The sequence below is a fragment of the Lactuca virosa genome, chromosome 1 (genome assembly GCF_052849685.1).
Source record: "Lactuca virosa cultivar CGN04683 chromosome 1, Lactuca_virosa_CGN04683_v6, whole genome shotgun sequence".
Taxonomy (NCBI): domain Eukaryota; kingdom Viridiplantae; phylum Streptophyta; class Magnoliopsida; order Asterales; family Asteraceae; genus Lactuca; species Lactuca virosa.
In genome coordinates, this window is record NC_136426.1 from 304,107,503 (window position 1) to 304,131,398 (window position 23,896).

Consider the following 23,896-nt stretch of genomic DNA (forward strand, 5'->3'; position numbering starts at 1 on the left):
ACGATCATATTTCTCCATTACATAATTGTGCACCTCTAAAACCTTATTTGATGCTACTTGGTTCTATAAATATAGCTCATTTACTTCCAAATCAAGACAATCTACTCGTGCACAAATTTCTGGCAATTTCTGAAGTCTTTAAGTTATTTACAAAGATCTGAAGATTACGTATTTACTCGTTGGTTTAGTTTAAAAAGATATACTTTCCGGTCATTACAACTACTTTTGAATTGTTTTTAGAAATGTGTGGCTATAAACCTTTAGATTGTTGATTCACATAGACTCGACCAATTCTATATATAATCAATAGGCTTGATTTTTTGTCTTTTGATTATGCTATTTTTATCGGTTTCCTTCTTATTAAACGTTTTGTTATAAATTTTTTTCTTGTTGGTTACCTAAATTAGGGTTTAATCAATTTAGTTTAACTGTTGTTAATATTCGTCCTTGTTTTATTTAACTATTAATAAGTAACAAATACTAGATTGGTGCTATGTTAGAATTTAACCATAATATAAATTGGTTTTAACAAGTTACTATAAGTTTGTGAGATGTATTGAACTTTATTGAAAATTTTACATTGCTTTTAATGTATTTTTCCTGATTCAATTAACAGTTTGTTTAATTAAGTTAGTAAAAAGTTTGATTTAACTTAAAATGTTTTTTTTATAACTTTCGTAAAAGAAAGTTATTAGAGTTTGTTAATGATTTTCAGTACCATATTAAACGATTATTCAAAAGATTAGGAGACTCACCACCGAACTAAACTCACTTTTTAAAAAATCTATTAATGCAACTTTGTTACCTAGGTATTTATTGTCAGTTTTATTTTACAAACAAAACCCTTTTAATTTTCTGTTTAGACCAGTACATGCGGGTGCATAAAAAAACATTGATTTTTAAACTGTATCCGGTGAACTCCTCCTGCTCTTATTTGCTTATCCTATACTACCCTTTAGTACACACAAACAATAAACTTTATTTCCTGCTTCATTATTTGTTACGTTTAATGCATAACATGTATGCACAATTCCCATTTTACAATCTTGACGTATTTATACAGTTCTATATATTTTTAAGTGCATGAAGAAAGTTAAAAAATTTATATGTTATAGTTTTTCTTATCCAATATATATATATATATATATATATATATATATATATATATATATATATATATATATATATATATAGAGAGAGAGAGAGAGGTTTAGGTTCAGTATTTTTTTTTATGCATTTTTATGATTTTGGGGTTTTTTTAGGTTTTTTTGTTTTCTAAATAACCCTTCCCTATATATATATATATATATATATATATATATATATATATATATATATATATATATATATATATATATATATAATGTTCGTTCTACATCGTTTCACTTTAATAAACTTTGACACCAAATTGTGAAATAATCTAAACGAACAATACCAAAGAGGTTATGCTTCGACTTTTTAACAAGTCGAAAAATTAAGGCAAGTGATTTTATCTATGAAAAACAAATTAATTTACAAAAACCAAAAAAAAAATAATAAAATAAAAAACCACTACTAATGACAGAGTCGCGGTAAGGATTTAACATTGCATGTATCAATAATTCTTGATCTCTTTGGCGTAAACCTACGTGCATGTAGTACACCTTTTGCGCCTGCAGCCTTCTCATTTTTTGTTGTATTTTTGACGTATTGAGGAAATTTGTGAAACACAAAGTCATGAAACAGTAAAGTCTTGAACTTATTTTGCTTAAAAAATGGTAAGAAATTCGTGTTTCTTACAAGGTGAAGTCCACTTGTGAGCGTTGAGACTTTGTTGAAGTCAAGGATACTCCAAATCTTCGTACATTGATCTTGATTGAAACCCCGATGCACCTATATATGGTAAACAAAATAAGGAAATAAAGAATGACATTGCTTTCTTGTTCTGGCATTTGCCGTAAATATATTCAAAAAGTGGACGGTAATTAAGGAATGAGAAATCTAATATCCTCTTCAGACTTTTCTTAAGGAGGAAATAATTATAATACAATTTGTAAAAGAATAATCCTTAATAGGAAGACTATTTTATTTTATACTACTTCCTATATATACTTTATAAAACCATTATACTTTTAAACTATTTAGAGCATTTAAAGTTATCGATTTCATGCATATCTTTTATATTTTGCCAGTTTTTCATTAACATTATCGAATAAAAATATATTAGCTTAAAAACTCTTCGGTCATTAATCATTAAAGTTTATTTTTTTAATTAGCTTATTTGTACTCACTTATATAAAATGTATAGTAAAACTCTATCATTTACATTTGTTATTTTTTAAAGAATGTTAATTTTTATTATTATTATATGCAACTTCAAAAACTAAAATATAATTTTTTTCACGTTTTTTTCCAATAATACAAAAATGACAAATTTTTATGCATATCGTTATAAAAATACCAAAAGTAATATTATAATTAAAAATTTAACATTTAACATCAAACATTAAAATAAAAATTATTTAATATTTATAAAAATATTTAATTACTTAATAAATAACAAATATTTAAAGTTTAACTCTAAGTACGATGTAAACTAGAATATTATTGATTAAATAGGTGTAGTTTGTTTCACATAGAAAATAATAATAATAACAATAATAATAATAATAATAATAAAGGTACATTTACTATAATCAATTGGGTGAATTTTTGGACACATTGGTAAAAAAACTAGTTTTAAAGTTGATTTTAATTATTCGACATTTCAATCAACATTGCAATTCATTGAAGATGTTTTTAAAAAAAAAATCATCAAATGTTCGAAATCACTAGTATTGCATGGAAGTAATGTACCTGAAGGTACAAATCGATTGCATGGTAGATTCTGTCATGGGATTCTCTTGAAAAATCTGGCAACGCCATGCCTAATGCTATAAACTTAGAAGGTTTAAGGAAAGGATCAACAGCCACCTCTATCATGAACAAATCCACCAAAAACCCCACTTTCTTTGCACGATGTGGAAAGAACCCAAAAATCCTTCTTTCGAGTACAAAATTTTTGATCAATCTCAAAGTCAAGTCGACATCGAACGCTTGCTTTTTCTTCCCACGAACAAGCAAATCATCTATTCTAAACTCATCTAAACGCGATCCAAGAAAAGTTTCTAACTTTAATCTTTCCGATGTTTTCATGCTCAAACTCAAGCTCGTTCCATAAGCATCTAGTAATTCTCGACATGAAAACGAGCTCCCATTAAGCAAACTCAATAGATTAATTGTCATTTCTGAGAGTTTACATTTTTGATCTCGCGAAGAACATAAAAAGAATTTTGATTTCTGGTAATGGAAGATGAATGAACAAATTCTAGGGTGCTCAAAGTGTAAAAGAATCATGGATTTTATTAGTTTGTCAAAGAAATCGATTTCCAAGAAAGTAAGATCATCGAACTTCCAATAATCTAAAAGGGTTTCGGATCTTGAACTTTTTGGAGTTGTGTCACTTGAAGCAAAGCGAAAACTAGAGCTGTTTGATGAAGGATATGAACTAGGAAGAGAGAGATTTGCAAGAAGGGTATTCAAGAATTCTTGAAAGCTTGGATGAGTGTTCATGGTAGAAAATAGAGTCTGGCATTGTTTTAAACCGTTTACGAATTCAGACCATGTCAAGTAATGGATGCCTTCAAGGTACAACTCGGTTTGCGTGATCAAGATAGGGATTTCCATGAAAGTACAACCACAGTGAAGCAAGAATATGTTGGATGGAGTTATTAGGATGCTGCCATTGTTATAGCAGAATCTTGTAATGAACTCGAAACTCTCTGCGCCACCTGGGAAATCGTTGAATTTCAGGTTTGTGTAACCGGTGAGTTTTGTAGATAATTTGCTTACTCGATTCGAATAAGAAGCAAGAATTCTCTGCAAAAAAAGGATCTTTTTCAGTATATTCAGAGTTCACAAGCCAAATTAGTGTCATATTATCACAGACTTTATACAAAAAAGAAGCTTTTTGGAAGAATGATATGATTTTTAAATAAATATTTGAATTCAAGAAGCTTTTTGGATGAATTATATGATTTTTAAATAATATTTGAATTCAAGACAAAAGAAACTGACTTTTTGGTGATTTTACATGGGTCAAAGTAGAAACACGAAAGACTTTTCATTGCAACAAAAACAACCACCCGCACTCAAACACACACACACACACGAACAAAGAATGATTCATAGAAGGTATACATTTTCAGTTATAAAAAAGAAATGAAAATGAATTGAACTCAAAAAAAGATGAAGTTTTGTTATTTTCCGATGAGTTAGACAAGAATGTGAAAACTAGAGCCGAGTGACTCTCTCTTTGATAGAGCTTCATCTTCAATCAAGAACAATATCTTTTTGTAAACGGATTCAAAAAGTTGATATTTTTCATTATTCTGGATATTGATAGAAATAAAAAGTAAATGCTCAGCTGAAATGAGACCGAAACAGAGGGAAAATACCTTATCAATAATGAAAATGTGCTCCCCATTAACATCTACTTCAATATCTAGAGAATGTGCCATAAAAAAAGAGAATTTGTGGAGATGTGAAATTGAAGTTTGCTTTTCGAAGCAAAGATGGAATTTTCAAGAATCAAATTGAATTTGAAGGAGAAGCTAAAAACTTAAAAGGGAGTAAATGAAGTGGATTTTGGTTTGAATGAAAGCACAGGGGATAAATGAATGTCAACGCAAGGGGGCACTTGCGGACAATGAGAAGCATCCAGCATCATTTATTTGGGTTGATTTAAACACCAATTCCCCCTTACATGCTTTTTCTTGATAAATACATACTCCGGTTTTTATGTAATATGTTTTTTTTTTTTTTATTAAATAATTTATTACTTTTGATTTTTAATTAAACAACTTATTACTTCAACTTATAAAAATGAGTAAATAAAAAAAGAAAGCATATTTATACCATATTGTCGGTTCATGTAGCCTATTTATATAGGTGAAGGGGTATGGAAGAGTTATGAGATCGGCATAGCCTATGTGGACATTTGTTAACAACAGGAACAACACTGCAAGTCTCAAATTTTGCTTGATGTATCAATCGGATCCAATTGATGGTGCAGAATCCCAATCAATTGGATAATGCAAGATCAAAATGAAGAAAAAGGAGAAGTAGAAGAAGATGAACTCGATGAATCTTCAATGTTTATATGATTAGAATGATATTCCAACACAATATTCACATACACATATACACGTTCTCTCTAGTTTTTCTCTCTAGCACATGCTCCATTACCTTGTCTAAAATTATAGCCAACCTCCACTCCTCACCTTTACATCTATATTTATACTAATAGACTAAAATCGAAGGCCCAAACCGAAAAGCCATGAGTTTTCGGTTCAAGCTACAATTACACCAAATAATATTTTCGGCCCAAGACTAAAAATAATAAATACTTATAAAAGAAAAGTATAAACCATATTTTTGACCCAACAATCTCCCCCTTGGTTTATAACTTTCTTTTCTTTGACCCAACAAACTCCCCCTAAAAATGTAGCTGACTTTTCTTGTCAATCTTCATTTGGAGCTTGGCTTCAGCTTTAATCTTCAGTTTCTTTAGAACTTCAAGATGAACAACTGAATTTATCTAGCTGAATGACTTCATCTTGAATGCATGGGCATTTCTTCAGAATTTGGCTTTAAACGAACGTTGGGTGTGGAGGCTTCATATAGACATTCTTGAAAATTAGCGCTTTCAGCTTGAGAATCTTCAGAGAGAACAGAGAAAACGAATCTTCTGGATCACTTCAGCAGGTACATAGATAGCAGCAAATTGATTGATGAGGCTTCAACGCAATTCATCACATAATCTTGAAGTCAGCTTCACATTGCTTCTGGGGTTGAAAGATTGTATGTTGAAAAATGATCTTCAATTCTAGTTCCTTCGAATGAATGTTCTTGAATGATCTCCGTTGCGCCTTGAAAAGTAACAAAAGACTAAAAAGTCCTTGTGGATCACAGAAAGAATCATAAAGACCCTTCTCACCACAGTTGTTCAAGGATGAATCATTGGCTTAGAAAGAGACTTCTCGCAGTATCTGTGTGAACTCGGAGGAACGCACTGCGATTTGTTGAGTATCGGAGAAATACTTTTGGCTAGTTTTGATGTTAGCCGCTGTATATCCTTGATCATAGATCTCAATACAGCTATCAAGTTAACGAGTTAACGTGGCCCTTAGCGAGACGTTCAGCGATACCTGTTTCCCTGTTGGGTGAATCACCCTAGTGTCGTGACAGTTCTTAGGTAAAGAAAGCTGACAAGACCAATCTGAAAATTTGTACTGTTTCAGACTTTCAATTCCTTAGATACGATAGCTCTTAAAAAGAAATTGTCTGACTATCATTTTGTACAATCTCACACCAGGTATGAGCCATTATCCATCAACTCATGGGTGAAATCTAGAACATTAAAAAAATGTTCACCGTCAATTCAGAGTTAAATGGTTTTGGATTTTGGGTTTCAGTTAGAGTCATGGTGACAACGACATCTAAGATCATAAACACAGACTTTTTTTGGCAACCGTCAGATGAGTTGTTTTATACTCCAACCTCAAGGGGTATCGGTACGTGGAAATGATTTGATGGAGAAAATTTTAGATATGGGTGAAGAATGGTTGGGTGTTTCACATTGGTCATGGTGAAAATGACCTTTGATCATTAACATTTGATGCGAGGTGTAACATCCGGACTTTCAGATGAATTAATGTGTGTTTATCTTTGAGATGTATGGAGTGACCTGACGAGTTGTGAGTCCGACTAGCCGAGTAGGGTCGGGTTGGTAACGTGGATTTAATGAGTGGACTCGACGAGTCAGAGAGATGATTCGCCGAGTAGGTGTTGGGCAGAGAAACTCTAATTTTCGGGGATTGGGGCCTATTTAAAGGCACTTATAGTGTAACACCCATAAAAATTGAGTCAAATTAAAACATTTTCATTCATTCAAAAACCATTAATTTCATACATCTCGTTTTCAAAATATTTTATTATCAGAGTATCCCCCAGAACCATATCATAAAAATCGTAAAACATGAGGAGCGGTACGATCACACCTTCGCCTTGCCACGATCTCCTGAAGTACCTGAAACATAACACTACAACTGTAAGCCCGAAAGCTTAGTGAGTTACCCCCAAAATACCAACCAGACATAACATACTCATATCATATCACAAATAGAACAGCCACGCACATCGGGTCTACTGTGTGACTGGTCCGCCCGCACCGGGCCTTTAGTCCACCTGGCCCACCCTCCGAGTCTAGCCATGTACGTCGAGTCTACATTGTGATTGGTCCGCCCGTACCGGGCCTTCAATCCACCTGGTCCACTCTCTGAGTCTGCAATATGACTGGTCCGCCCGCGCTGGGCCTTCAGTCGGCCTTGTCCACTCTCCGAGCCTCGGCACGTCTGGTCCGCCCTCTTGGGGCCTTCAGCCTATCCGGACCGCTCGCTGGGCCTTCGGAATATCCGGTCCGCCCTGGGTATGTTGGCCTACAGCACTAAGCAGGACCCGCCTCAACCCAACCCCCGTCAAACAACCATGTGCACGTAAAACAATCAATCATATAACAAATCTCTAACCAGACAAGCAATCTAACAAATCACATAGCATATCAATATCCTAACAATGATTCCGACCAAACCGGTCACTAGCATAACATTACCCTATATCCCGGGTACCGACCTTAACCAGGTCTCTAACGCATACCATCCTAACTACCAGGATGCAAACATAGCAAAGCAATAACATAACAACAACTACCCGGATTCCCAACCGATAAAGGGCCGGCCTTGCTGCCGTTGACCCTGTCGATAAAGTGAGGATAACTCACCTTGTGGCTGCCGAAATCCTGCAAATCTCTGACTGCTGACCCGCCGGGAATCCCAACTATCACATGCAAATCATCACATTAGAATCCATCATGACTTTCTAGGCCAAGGGCCCACAACACTCATTAAGTCCATCGTCCTCTTATTGGGCCAAGACCCAAAACCAAATTCTCATGTAAAGCCCAATTTTGGCCCAATTTACTAAATTGGGCCCACCTCACCAAATGGGCCTAGATCCAAGGTCCATAATAATTATTGGGTCTAAATCATTCCATCCATAATGTTCAGTCACGGCCCAAGCCCCACTAGCCCATAAACAGCCCAATCACCTAAGGCCCAAAATCAAAAACCCAACAGGGGGCGTACGCTGGGCGTACTCCTCTGGTACGCGGGGCGTACGCTCGTCTGTACCCAAAAATCTTTCCAAGTGCTTAATGGCTTAAGCACTTAAGCCCATATGCTAGATCCAGTGACAAAAAGGGCCTATGACTCATAACGTCTCAATCTTTATCCTTTTGGACGTCCATAAAGCTCTTAACTGAAGGTTTGAACCCATTAAGACCTTCCTACTTCTTATATGGGACAACCAAAGCCATTGGGACCTCATCTTTCTTACTCAAGACCCTCTAATGGTCTGAAAGGACAACTCATCTTAACCAAAACACATCATACATCAAGATGGGGGGTTTTTGGGACAAGAATGGCGTCAAAACTTCACCATACATAGATCTACACAAAATAGATGTCAAGCAAGAAGCTTTATACCTTCAAGTGGTTGCAAAGGGTGATGCTATCTCGGATCTACAAGCTCCAGCCACCAAGTTTCCTTCTTGCCAACCTCTTCTTTCTTCTTCTAAGCTTTCCTTTGCCAAACTAAGCTCCACAAGGTCAAATATCCACAACAATGGAAGAAGAACGGCTGCTTAGGGTTTCTGAGAGTAAGAGGGCAGATATGGAGGCTAGGGTTGGAACCATAATGTTCCCTATATAGTGGCTGGCCCTAAAATTAGGGTTTTAAGACTCTGAGCGTACGTTGGGCGTACGCGTCCTTGCACCCGCGGTTATTCACCCAGCCTACGCTGGGCGTACCCACGCGTGTCCCAAAGGCATGCATGGCCTTCCTCGTCAACTTTTCCCATTAAGGGCTATAAATGTCAATATCTTCAAAGTGTCATAACTCCTTTATTCTAAGCCCGTTCCCGACGAACTTTATGTCCACGCGAAGGTGGCGAGAAGCCCTACGCTTCTATCAACATACCCCGGTCCGAAACCTTCCCGAATGAAACTCATTGCCCACAAAAGACCGAAACGCCCTTACTCTTGATCTCGGAAATTCGTAAATAAGTACTTTTCGAACGGGGCGTTATAATTCTCCCCCACTTAAATTAGGCTTCGTCCTCGAAGCCTGCGGCAACACAACTCCCGGATGATACTCCTACAATGCATCCACTGATCTCAAACCGGCTCAGTTTCCCTCAAACACAGGTATTGAATCTCTAAATCCATCTCTTCCCTTGTAGGGTTCCGATCAACTGCTTCAAGCCGGTCACCGGCTTCTTTTCTCTGATGACAACGCTCATCAACTGAGTGCCACCTGAAGACACTACCTTACTTCTGTCCCATTCTCCAATCGGGAATCCCTTACCTTCTCCTCTTCCAAGGAGACCGAACACATCCATGCACATCATCCAACATTGCCACAACGGGCATCTCAATGGGCATCCAACCCGTATGTGCTTCCATATATATGGTACAATCCCAGTGCTTACTACCAATAACCGAAGCATCTTCGATCATCCTTTTACTATGCATGCCTTCCTCTCAAAGGACCCACACTCCTTCCGGAGCTACATACCTTTCCTTTCCAGGAAGTCTACTCATCAACCCTTACCGCACCTATAAGTGCCACAGAGTTATACTTCGCTCTACACTATCCATGTAGAGCAACCGTTATTCTCTAACTCCCATATACTCTGAATCTGATCATATTACTAACAAGGCCCACGCACGGCCTCCATCCATCTCCATCATCATGATCAATACTTGGGGCCAGACCATATCGATTACTACTTCATGGCGACATATTTACTCATTCTCCTCATATCGATCTACTATGACATACAGAGTCTTCATCATGACTGGACCGCCTTTCCAGGCCTTCAGCCTATCTGGACCACTCTCGGAATCTTCAGCATGTCTAGACCGCCCTCTTGGGCCTTCAGCCTATCTGGACCGTTCCCCGAGCCTTCGGCCTGACTGGTACGCCCACCGGCCTTCAGTCTATCTGGACCGCTCAAAGACTGTCGCACATCACTCTGATCCATTCCTCCTGGGAACCTCTCCCATGCAGTCTGTTCTAGCCCTCTTGGGGTTTCGAACTTCAGTTCCATTCCCAGAATCCTTTCCATGGCCTAAACCCAGGCCTCACATCGACCAACTACCTTAACTGAAATCATGGTCTGTTCCCTGCCCCACTTGTCTATCACTTGTTCTAATCATGCCACACTCTCGGCTAACAACACTGATAAATCTAAACAGCTAACCAACCCTGGATACTTGCTGTTTTACCGGAGAATTTTCCAATTCTCCCCACTTAGTGTACCAACTACTAACTTCCACTGCAAACTGTCATAACTCGATCGACCTTACTTGATAAAGTTCTCCCTCATCTCCCGGAAGTAAATCCCTCCGAAGTGAGCAACCTTCACAGAATACTCTCCCGTCATCGCACATCCCGAACTCCAAGGAAGTTCGAATCCCAACTGAACACTTCTCGCATCGCATTTGCTATGCCTAGCAACGAGATCACATACCTTATCTTTCGACCAAGAATCCTCCTGAACGCTAACTACAACTTCTAACTACTAAGATCCTCAATCATACTACGAAACATGCGGAACAAGGCAGACGAATTTACAATACCACATAATCAACAAGATAACAAGACATCAAAATGGAAACATACCCGCAGCTGCATCTGGCTCTGCCCTGACCTCCTCTGCTGTAAGCTGGGAAGCACGTCCCTGAGCCCTCGGAGGCTCCGCTCCACCCCGACCTCCACCCGTAATCCTCAAAGTGGTCGGTGCTGGAACCTGCACCGGTCTGGAGACAAGTTGTGGACAGTTGGACCTCAAGTGACCAACCTGATGACAATGATAACAAATCCTCAAATCCTGAACCGGGGCTGACTAACGGCAATCCCTCGCGTAATGCCCCTCTCTCCCACACTTGCAGCACGCACCACCGGACCTACAAACTCCGGTATGACCCTTCCCACACTTCTCACAAGTGTGGCTACCCTGACCTCCCAACCTGGAATCAATGGTCTTGGACCGTTTCGGCGCCGGCTGCGACTGCACCGGGGCCTGCCTCTGCTCTCGCAACTGTAACTCAATCTCCAACACACGCCGTCGAGCGGCCTCCTGCAACTCCAGCAAAGTCCCGCACCTCTGCGTAGACACAAACTGCCTGATATCCCTCTTGAGCATACTCAGATATCGGGACATCTGAGCCTACTCCGAAGCAAACTCAGGGCAAAACATCGCCCTCTCAGTGAACATCCTGGTGATCTCCGTCACCGACTCTGAATCCTGCTTCAGCTCCAGAAACTCCTGAGCCAACCTCTCTCTCTCAACCCGTGGAACATAACGGGTACTGAACATTTCCCGGAACTGATCCCACGTAACCGCAGCCCGATGCGCGTCAGAATAAGATTCCGTAGTCAACCTTCACCAATCCTTCGCTCCGAGCCTCATAAGGTTCAGAGCACACCTCACCCTCTGATCCGCAGGGCATGAACACGTGAAGAAACAACCCTCCACGTCTGACAACCATCTCATCGCAACGATCGGATCCTGAACTCCATTGAAAGTAGGGGGCTTCCTATTATCGAAGTCCCGATACTGAAAACCTCAACCGGTTCCTCCCCCTGCCGCTGCTACAGCTGTTGTAGCTGCCGCGGCAGCCGTCTACGCAAGAGCTGCGTAGCGCTCATCAAATTACTCAACCATGGCGGTCTTGATCGACCCAAACATCTCCGGCAACTCAGCCCGGAACATAGCAGCAACCTCATCATGCAGGATCTCACGAATCCTGGCATCCAACTCGTCCGTACTCATCTGACCGATGACCTCGGGTGGCACTGCTTCATCCTGACCACCCTCTCCTGATCCCGATCCCGAACCGGATCCTGCCCCGAAACGTATCGTAATCGCCATACTGCAATACACCAACAAGACCCTTAGTCACATCACATATCCACCCGGGGAATTATCTCATAACCGATACCCTAAAGAGTTGTGACTTCCTTGATACGCGTATGGGTCCTGTGCTTTCAGTAGTACGGGCCCATACTACCTTCCACACCTACCCATATTTGTCTCAAGTATCACCACAACACTCTAACCATATATATACACACCCGCTCAAACCTCACTCCTAGAGGGAAAGCTGCATATCTCTTACAAGGATAACCCTAGGCTGATAGGCATCATATAATCAGGCAATTCTATCATGCAAATTCCTGAAGATCCTTAGCCTATCACTAGCATGTTGTTCTAACATATCACATAATCAAATAGCTTGTATGGTATTTTGGGGTCTACTTACTGGCTCTGGCTGATCGTACCCTCTGCATCCTCCTTTACTTATTTCAAAAACCTTTTGAAAACCATTTTGAAAATCCCTCCTTGATTTGATGAAGAAAATTTTAGATATGGGTGAAGAATGGTTGGGTGTTTCACATTGGTCATGGTGAAAATGACCTTTGATCATTAACATTTGATGCGAGGTGTAACATCCGGACTTTCAGATGCATTAATGTGTGTTTATCTTTGAGATCTATGGAGTGACTCGACGAGTTGTGAGTCCGACTCGCCGAGTAGGGTCGGGTTGGCAACGTGGATTTAATGAGTGGACTCGACGAGTCAAAGAGATGACTCGCCGAGTAGGTGTTGGGCAGAGAAACTCTAATTTTCGGGGATTGGGGCCTATTTAAAGGCACTTATAGTGTAACACCCATAAAAATTGAGTCAAATTAAAACATTTTCATTCATTCAAAAACCATTAGCTTCATACATCTCGTTTTCAAAATAGTTTATTATCATAGTATCCCCTAGAACCATATCATAAAAATCGTAAAACATGAGGAGCGGTACGATCACACCTTCGCCTTGCCACGATCTCCTGAAGTACCTGAAACATAACACTACAACTGTAAGCCCGAAAGCTTAGTGAGTTACCCCCAAAATACCAACCACACATAACATACTCATATCATATCACAAATAGAACAGCCACGCACATCGGGTCTACTGTGTGACTGGTCCGCCCGCACCCGGCCTTCAGTACACCTGGTCCACCCTCCGAGTCTAGCCATGTACGTCGAGTCTATAGTGTGATTGGTCCGCCCGCACCGGGCCTTCAATCCACCTGGTCCACTCTCTGAGTCTGCAGTATGACTGGTCCGCCCGCGCCGCGCCTTCAGTCGGCCTGGTCCACTCTCCGAGCCTCGACACGTCTGGTCCGCCCTCTTGGGGCCTTCAGCCTATCCGAACCTCTCGCTGGGCGTTCGGAATATTCGGTCCGCCCTGGGTATGTTGGCCTACAACACTAAGCAGGACCCGCCTCAACCCAACCCCCGTCAAACAACCATGTGCACATAAAACAATCAATCACATAACAAATCTCTAACCAGACAAGCAGTCTAACAGATCACATAACATATCAATATCCTAACCATGATTTTGACCAAACCGGTCACTAGCATAACATTACCCTATATCCCGGGTACCGACCTTAACCAGGTCTCTAACGCATACCATCCTAACTACCAGGATGCAAACATAGCAAAGCAATAACATAACAACAACTACCCGGATTCCCATCCGATAAAGGGCCGGCCTTGGTGTCGTAGACCCTGTCGATAAAGTGAGGATAACTCATCTTGTGGCTGCCGAAATCCTGCAAATCTCTTACTGCTGACCCGCCGGGAATCCCAACTATCACATGCAAATCATCACATTAGAATCCATCATGACTTTCTAGGCCAAGGGCCCACAACACTCATTAAGTCCATCATCCTCTTATTGGGCCAAGACCCAAAACCAAATTCTCATGCAAAGCCCAATTTTGGCCCAATTTACTAAATTGGGCCCACCTCACCAAATGGGCCTAGATCCAAGGTCCATAATAATTATTGGGTCTAAATCATTCCATCCATAATTTTCAGTCACGGCCTAAGCCCCACTAGCCCATAAACAACCCAATCACCTAAGGCTCAAAATTAAAAACCCAACAGGGGGCGTACGCTGGTCGTACTCCTCTGGTACGCGGGGCGTACGCTCGTCTGTACCCAAAAATCTTTCCAAGTGCTTAATGGCTTAAGCACTTAAGCCCATATGCTAGATCCAGTGACAAAAAGGGCCTAGGGCTCATAAAGTCTCAATCTTTATCCTTTTGGACGTCCATAAAGCTCTTAACTCAAGGTTTTAACCCATTAAGACCTTCCTACTTCTTATATGGGACAACCAAAGCCATTGGGACCTCATTTTTCTTACTCAATGTGACATCCGCCTAAAATGGATTCGGGTCAACCCAACCCAATTGGAAATTTAATAAACCCTACTCAAGATTACTTGACGCTAATAGGATCAAAACCCATGCAATACGATATAACTTGACGTTAATAGCAACATAGTATTGTACAACGTTATAACTATAATCAAAGTAAATTATGATACCATATTAAAATAAAATCAAAGTATAATGCTCTAATTAAATTAAAAGAATCAAACTTGAATTCTCTAATTAAACTTCAAATCAAAGTAGATTGTTATAATCAAATAATAACCTATCTTTTATAAAACTCCATTTTTATAAACTTTACATTAAATTTTATAAAACTCTATTTTTTATAAACTTTACATTAAATTTTATAAAACTCTATTTTTTATAAACTTTACTTTAAATTTTATAAAACTCATACATTAATTATGTAAAAGATGCTTGTGTTAGTGGGAAATTATGAAGACCACCAAAAGCAAAAAGATTATTCTCATGGTCTCTCACTCACACCTCCCATCCACTTTCCTTTCCTTTTTCTCCCAACACATTATTCTCTTCACCACTTAAATCTTCTCTATTCTTTCTCTCACTCTCAATCTCGAAATTTCCTCCAAGAATACTCATATTCCATCCAAGAACAATCTATTATACTCAAATCTTCATCCCTCTTGAAGCATTCATCAAGGTATGTTCTTAAAAGTTTCAAATTCATACAAGAAACAAATTAAATCCACCAAAATATCTAAAACTCATTTTTTCATAAACCTGATTTTTCTCAGAATACCATCAATAAAATAAGAAGTTCTGGAAATTTTCAGAAAATAACTTATTTTTATTGAATTATCATAATTATTTCAATAAAGTAGGGCAATAATTCACATAAAATACTTGTTGCATTCAATAAATTCTGAGAAAATTCTGGGATGACTTGTATACTGATTAAACATGATATATGAAGTTTCATGCATTTATATTACTGTTTACTATTATTTATGATTTTATTGATTAATTAATAATGAAATATATAAAAAATACTTCCCATAGTAACAAATATCTGAAACTTATACACTGGGCTCTACATCATGTTATAAAACTATGGTTAATTTTATAGATTTTTTGAGAATCATTTACTATTTTTCCCGAATTTTGTGTTGTTTAATCATTAAAATATTAAATAAATACTAAAACAGTTCAGAAAAATATACAAATTTTACAGTAATTCATATTGTATGAAATAATGATTTCCTAATAATTTCATAATTTTTCAATACTGTTTACTATTTAAAACTATTTTCCTAAGTATTTAAGCATGTAAAAATGCATTTTAATGATTATTTCATATAAATAATTGTTAAAATCTATAAATAATTATAATTAGGCAAGTTATTATTTTAATAAGAAATTATTAAAATCTAGCCTAAATTGAAAATATAAATTAATTATGCAAAGTAAGTAATTCAATTTAAAATTCATTTAACAAATAAATACCTTAATATTATAATCAAAATGAATTATTGTTAATTCATCTAATATAAGAATACGTGTCTAATTATTTGTATTAATACTTCATTCTTGTTTAGCAGTTCCTAAACCAAAAACTATTAATTATATTAGGTTCTACGCCATTTTGACCCGAATCGTCTATCGTACGACACACGCATTTCGTTTTTGGACTAAAGTGAGTAATCTACCCCATATTTTATAATTTTCAATACTTTTGGGGTGTATCATGTGGTTCTAATATGTTCCAACTTCATTTTATTGTTTTATCACAATTGAGACATTGTTGGGACATTTATACGTGAGTCATTAATTGTATAACTATTGTTTGTTTACGCTACATGTACTTGTAGTGCATTATCATTTTTAGTCTAATCTCCATGACTATGCCCGTATTCTTGAGGTACGTTATGGACAATAATAGCGCTATTGGGTTGACCACCCCGCCTTGGGACGCTAAGGTGATTGATCGCACGTGGTTGAGTGTGTTTGATGATTAGATGCTCCATCCTATATATATATATATATATATATATATATATATATATATATATATATATACATATATATGTATATATAGGGTGAGGACTTATTGTTGTTGTTATCATTTGTTAATCAATTTTTGATTTATACACCGTTATCTCAAATACAATTGTTTGTCGACTTCAAAAGAAAACAAATTTCAAATTATAAATGTTTCAACTTCACAACTTTCTCTACTAAAATTAGATTACTCACCAACTCTCGTAGTTGACCTGTTTTTAACCATGATGCAGATTTGAAGAATGAAGATTGATGAAAAATAGGGTGTGCCTTAGAAATCCACAAGACAATTTAAATTTGATGTAATAAATGTTGTTCGTATTTGGATTTGTATTTGTATGTTGTGGATCTTGTTTGCATACTTAGTACTTAATTGAATCTAATCATATTATAACATAGTTGTCATGAGACTTTGAACAATATATCACGCCTTGATCGATTCCGACAAGGATCGGGGTGTGACAGATTGGTATCAGAGCCCTTGACTATAGGGAATTAGGTTAATTGCCTTGACCTAGTCTATAGCCTCTAGGGTCCTCTCGTATGCTAGTTTATAAAATGCACACACAATTGTATGCAATTCGCACTTAGAAAATCCTAGGAATACCTTTGTGTGTTAATTGCTCCCTTATGTGCATACGTATTACTCCTGACACTTATATGTGTGCATACACTTGTGAATATTCTCCACTTTCTTTGAAAATCACACACATACTCAAGTTGTTTAACAAAATGTATATACATATATGTATTCCTTAGAGCTCATAGGAAATTCAAAGTCATCCACTCTAGTTGGGTAGGATCATAGTAATGGAGGCGTAGTAACTGGAAGGGGGAGGTGCCGGTAGCCTGAAAGTCCTGACTAGGTAAGCATTCGTATACATCCCAATCAACCGAGGGACCAGTTTGCTTATCTGGGGACCAAAGGCGAGAGTTCCCAAACCTATAGGCCAAAGCGCGTCATTCACATTACTTTTGAGCCATCAAAATACCCGACCTTATCAAACGTATCCGAAATGATACACTCCAAAATGGTCAACTCATTGGACTATTAAGTTCCCTAATGGGCCTAGAAGTGGGGAAGAAATGTGAAAACTTAGTTTTGTGGGGGCCCACGCAAGTGCTACATGTTTCACATTTAGTAACCATGGAAAGCCCAAAAGGTGCCCAACACTCCTAACCATGGCCCAACAAGTGTTTTACAATTATTTTACCCAACAATGTCTAAAAAACTATATTTCCATAATCAATTTACAAATAACTCACAAGTCCATATGCGTGTTTCTCGTAGATGGCATTACGACCCCCATACGCTGCTCGCAACAGCAGAAGGCTAGCTGCCCTGGTCGCCAAGGAGGTAGCAAACGTCATCCCAACAATTGCAACCCAACTTCATTCTCTTCAGCCACAAGCTCCAGCAACAACTCCTCGTTGCTCGTTTAAGCACTTTCGTAACTGCAATCCGCCTTACTTCAAAGGCACTGATGGTGCCACCGCACTCCTCACATGGATTGAAGAAATGGAGAGTACTTTCATCCATAGTGAGTGTCCTGAGGACCTGATGGTCCGTCATGCTACAGGGTGCCTCCTAGGTCATGCTCTCACATGGTGGAACCTAGAAAAACGGGCAAAGGGAGAGGCTGTTGCCTTGGGAATGACCTGGTCAAAACTAAAAGAACGCATGATGGAGAAGTTCTGCCCTGACAGCGAATTGCAAACTCTCGAGGATGAATTCTGGAATCTGAAACAGGAGGGAGGCGACAACGCGACCTACACCAATAGATTCCATGATCTCTCGAGACTCCTACCTCACATGGTTCAACCTATGAAAACTGCAATACGCCGCTACATCAAAGGGTTACCACGCCAGATCCGTGATTCGGTGACCAGCAGCAGGCCATCTACCCTAGAATCTGCCATTGAAATAGCAGGTCAACTCAACGAGGACAATGTGAACGATGGTGTCCTCCCACGCAAGGGTTCAAAGGTGTCAACTGAAAAGTCGACCCCTGAGACCCCCCAAATTGTCAAGTCCGAGTCCTCCCACCGACATGACAAAAAGAAGCGGAAAAGTCATCACCACAACCATGCTGTTATTACCCCTGCTACTCCTATCACCCAAGTCACCCCACCAGCCCAACCAAATAAAAAGCCGTATACCGGACCTCACCCCCTCTGTAACCACTGTAACTATCACCATATGACCACTAGCCCGTGTCGCCTCTGTACGAATTGTGGTCGCTATGGCCACTTGGCGGACACATGTCGTGCACCAAAAACTCAGCGACCACTCTATCTACCCTCAAATCAGCAAACACAAACCCGGTATCCAACTGGAACATGCTTCAACTGTGGTGACCCCACCCATTTCAAAAACGCGTGTCCTAGGCTAGTCAATATCATCAACACCCAAGCCCAGGCAAATCCAACAATGCAGGTTCCAGCTCCCAAAGGCCGAGCCTTTGTCATTACCGCAACCCAAGCAAAGACAGATAACAAGGTCGTAAATGGTACGTTTCTCATAAATAACTGCTACGCGTCAGTACTTTTTGATTCAGGTGCCGATAAAAGTTTTGTGTCTTTGGAATTTGAGCCCATACTTCACACACCTCGCACGATTCTTAATGAGTACTTTACCGTAGAAGTCGCCGATGGAAAATACGTTTCACTCAATGCAGTCATCCAAGATTGCACTTTCGATTTTTCCGGTCATAAATTTTCCGTCAATTTAGTTCCTATGGAACTTGGTAGCTTCGACATCATCGTAGGAATGGATTGGCTATCCCAAAACCATGCTGAAATAGTATGTTATGATAAGTTCATTCGTATTCCTCTCGCCGACGGTCAAAGTCTTCGTATTTATGGCGAGACTCATTCGAAAAAGCTTAGTCTTATGTCATGTACTCAAGCTCGATCATATCTACGAAAAGAATATATGGCTTTCTTAGCCCATGTGGTGGAAACAAAGGTCAAAGAAAAGAAGATCGAAGATATTCCGATAGTACGAGACTTTCCCGACGTCTTTCCTGATGATGTATCTGGACTCCCTCCAGTACGTGAGCTAGAGTTCCGCATCGAACTTGTTCCTGAGGCTACTCCCATAGCCAAGTCTCCATATCGGTTGGCTCCAACCGAGATGCAAGAATTGGCAAGTCAGCTCCAAGAACTAACCGATAAGGGATTTATCCGCCCTAGTACTTCACCCTGGGGAGCCCCGGTTCTCTTCATTAAAAAGAAAGATGGTTCGTTTCGTATGTGTATCGATTATCGGGAGTTAAATAAATTAACCATCAAGAACCGATATCCGTTACCTCGGATCGACGACCTTTTTGATCAGCTTCAAGGAGCTTCATGCTTCTCAAAAATTGACCTTCGCTCGGGTTATCACCAACTTCGAGTACGGGAAGAAGACATCCCCAAAACCGCTTTCCGAACCCGCTATGGTCATTACGAGTTCACCGTTATGCCTTTCGGCCTAACAAATGCCCCTGCCGTATTCATGGACTTGATGAATCGGGTATTTAAACCTTATCTCGACCATTTTGTTATCGTCTTTATTGATGACATCCTTATTTACTCCAAGACAAGGGCAGAGCATGAAAGACACCTTCGCCTAACTCTCCAAACATTGCAAGGAAATCGGCTCTACGCCAAATTTTCGAAATGTGAGTTTTGGTTAAATGAGGTACAATTCCTTGGTCATATTGTAAGTGACAAGGGTATTTTAGTCGATCCCGCAAAAGTTGAAGCAGTCCAGAATTGGAAAGCCCCCCGTACCCCCAAAGAAATTCGGTCCTTCCTTGGTTTAGCCGGCTATTACCGGCGTTTCATTTCAAATTTCTCAAAGATTGCTTTACCGCTTACTTCTCTCACTTGCAAGGGTACACCATTTGATTGGGGACCCAAGCAGGAATACGCTTTCCAAACCCTTAAACAAAGTTTGTGTGACGCTCCGATTCTTACACTCCCTGAAGGATCCGAAGATTTCGTGGTATTCTGCGATGCCTCCAATCTCGGTCTAGGTTGTGTTTTGATGCAAAGGGGAAAGGTTATAGCTTACGCATCACGACAACTCAAAATCCACGAAAGGAATTATACGACTCATGATTTGGAGCTCGGTGCCGTGATTTTCGCTCTTAAAATTTGGAGGCATTACCTTTACGGCACTAAATGCGTAATTTTCACCGACCACAAGAGCTTGCAACATATTCTTAATCAAAAGGAACTCAATATGAGGCAAAGACGATGGGTCGAACTCCTAAATGATTACGAGTGTGAAATACGCTATCATCCGGGCAAGGCAAACGTCGTAGCCGACGCGTTAAGCCGAAAAGAACATGCCCATGCGTTTCATCTAATATGTTCTCCTATCTTGTCCAATCTCAGCGACCGAATTCGAGGAGCCCAACACTCGGCAATTACCGAAAATGACATGCCCACGGGAATTGATGGGGAGTTGGAAACCAAATCTGATGGTATTTTCTATTATCAAGATCGCATCTGGATCCCAGATCGTGACAATCTTCGCATATTCCTGATGGAAGAAATCCATAAAACCCGATATTCCATTCATCCGGGCACTGACAAGATGTATCATGGCCTGAGAACCAATTATTGGTGGTCGGGAATGAAAAAGGATATTGCTTTATTCGTGGCCAAATGTCTTACATGTTCCAGGGTCAAAGTAGAACATCAACGACCCTCTGGACTATTGGTCCAACCAGAAATCCCCAGGTGGAAATGGGAAGCGATCGCCATGGATTTCGTAACCAAACTTCCCCGTACCACAAAAGGACACGACAGCATTTGGATAATCATTGACCGTTTGACCAAATCCGCTCATTTCCTTCCCATCCGGGAAAATTTCAAAGTCGAAAAACTTGCTCGGATTTACATCAACGAGATAGTTAGTCGGCATGGCATTCCTCTCAGCATCATTTCAGATCGTGATGGGAGATTTCTCTCTCGGTTTTGGCAATCACTTCAAACAGCCATGGGAACCCGCCTCGATCTCAGTACCGCCTATCATCCTCAGACCGATGGTCAATCTGAGAGGACAATTCAAACACTCGAAGATATGTTGAGGGCGTGTGTCTTGGATTTCGGAGGAAACTGGGACTCTCATTTACCGTTGGTGGAATTCTCCTATAATAACAGTTATCATTCTAGCATCAAGATGCCACCATTTGAGGCATTGTATGGCCGTAAATGCCGATCTCCTATTTGCTGGCATGAAATCGGTGAGTCCCACGTGATTCGCGCAACAGTGGATTCTCCAATCGTTGGTCCTGAGCTTATCCAGGAAACAACCGACAAAATCACTCAGATTCGCGATAACCTTCTCGCATCTCGTAGCCGACAAAAGAGTTATGCCGAAAAGCGACGCAAACCGCTTGAATTTACCGTAGGTGACATGGTTATGTTAAAAGTGTCCCCATGGAAAGGTGTGGTTCGATTTGGACGCAAGGGTAAATTGGCACCACGCTACGTAGGCCCGTTTAAGATCATAAAAAGGATCGGACCAGTAGCCTACGAGTTGGATCTACCAACAGAGCTTAAGAAAGTTCACCCAGTATTTCATATAGCCAACCTCAAGAAGTGTTTAGCAGACGAGAACCTTCATGTTCCTCTCGAGGATATCCAAATCGACGAGACAATGCAATTTACCGAGAAACCCTTGGAAATTGCCGACCGAAAGGAAAAGCAACTCAAAAGAAGTCGCATTCCCCTGGTTAAGGTCAGGTGGCAGTCGGCACGTGGACCTGAGTATACATGGGAGCGTGAGGATCATATGCGTACCAAATACCCACAACTTTTCTCTTAAGGTACTCTCTTCTTAAATTTCGGGACGAAATTTCCTAAAGTAGGGGAGACTGTGACATCCGCCTAAAATGGATTCGGGTCAACCCAACCCAATTGGAAATTTAATAAACCCTACTCAAGATTACTTGACGCTAATAGGATCAAAACCCATGCAATACGATATAACTTGACGTTAATAGCAACATAGTATTGTACAACGTTATAACTATAATCAAAGTAAATTATGATACCATATTAAAATAAAATCAAAGTATAATGCTCTAATTAAATTAAAAGAATCAAACTTGAATTCTCTAATTAAACTTCAAATCAAAGTAGATTGTTATAATCAAATAATAACCTATCTTTTATAAAACTCCATTTTTATAAACTTTACATTAAATTTTATAAAACTCTATTTTTTATAAACTTTACATTAAATTTTATAAAACTCTATTTTTTATAAACTTTACTTTAAATTTTATAAAACTCATACATTAATTATGTAAAAGATGCTTGTGTTAGTGGGAAATTATGAAGACCACCAAAAGCAAAAAGATTATTCTCATGGTCTCCCACTCACACCTCCCATCCACTTTCCTTTCCTTTTTCTCCCAACACATTATTCTCTTCACCACTTAAATCTTCTCTATTCTTTCTCTCACTCTCAATCTCGAAATTTCCTCCAAGAATACTCATATTCCATCCAAGAACAATCTATTATACTCAAATCTTCATCCCTCTTGAAGCATTCATCAAGGTATGTTCTTAAAAGTTTCAAATTCATACAAGAAACAAATTAAATCCACCAAAATATCTAAAACTCATTTTTTCATAAACCTGATTTTTCTCAGAATACCATCAATAAAATAAGAAGTTCTGGAAATTTTCAGAAAATAACTTATTTTTATTGAATTATCATAATTATTTCAATAAAGTAGGGCAATAATTCACATAAAATACTTGTTGCATTCAATAAATTCTGAGAAAATTCTGGGATGACTTGTATACTGATTAAACATGATATATGAAGTTTCATGCATTTATATTACTGTTTACTATTATTTATGATTTTATTGATTAATTAATAATGAAATATATAAAAAATACTTCCCATAGTAACAAATATCTGAAACTTATACACTGGGCTCTACATCATGTTATAAAACTATGGTTAATTTTATAGATTTTTTGAGAATCATTTACTATTTTTCCCGAATTTTGTGTTGTTTAATCATTAAAATATTAAATAAATACTAAAACAGTTCAGAAAAATATACAAATTTTACAGTAATTCATATTGTATGAAATAATGATTTCCTAATAATTTCATAATTTTTCAATACTGTTTACTATTTAAAACTATTTTCCTAAGTATTTAAGCATGTAAAAATGCATTTTAATGATTATTTCATATAAATAATTGTTAAAATCTATAAATAATTATAATTAGGCAAGTTATTATTTTAATAAGAAATTATTAAAATCTAGCCTAAATTGAAAATATAAATTAATTATGCAAAGTAAGTAATTCAATTTAAAATTCATTTAACAAATAAATACCTTAATATTATAATCAAAATGAATTATTGTTAATTCATCTAATATAAGAATACGTGTCTAATTATTTG

The 23,896-nt window shown here is 38.6% G+C and overlaps 1 protein-coding gene across 1 annotated transcript; it reads right to left on the reverse strand.

The window, feature by feature from the left end:
• Positions 1 to 1,382: 1,382 nt before the first annotated feature.
• On the reverse strand, positions 1,383 to 4,538 carry LOC145130833 (BTB/POZ domain-containing protein At3g22104-like). The gene is made up of 4 exons (XM_079065594.1): positions 4,476 to 4,538; positions 2,836 to 3,897; positions 1,585 to 1,872; positions 1,383 to 1,493 (listed from the first exon to the last, which is right to left on the reverse strand). Exons 1-4 carry the CDS (start codon positions 4,536 to 4,538, stop codon positions 1,383 to 1,385), a joined length of 1,524 nt encoding a protein of 507 aa, XP_078921720.1.
• Positions 4,539 to 23,896: the final 19,358 nt, after the last annotated feature.

Bases quoted from the DNA above. Each gene is read 5' to 3' on its own strand.
- LOC145130833 (XM_079065594.1), bottom strand. From the start codon at position 4,538: ATGGCACATTCTCTAGATATTGAAGTAGATGTTAATGGGGAGCACATT. The intron at 3,898-4,475 runs GTATTTTCCCTC...CTTTTTTTGCAG, and splicing joins ACATTTTCATTATTGATAAG to AGAATTCTTGCTTCTTATTC. The intron at 1,494-1,584 runs GTTAAATCCTTA...TGTTTTTCATAG, and splicing joins GAATTATTGATACATGCAAT to ATAAAATCACTTGCCTTAAT.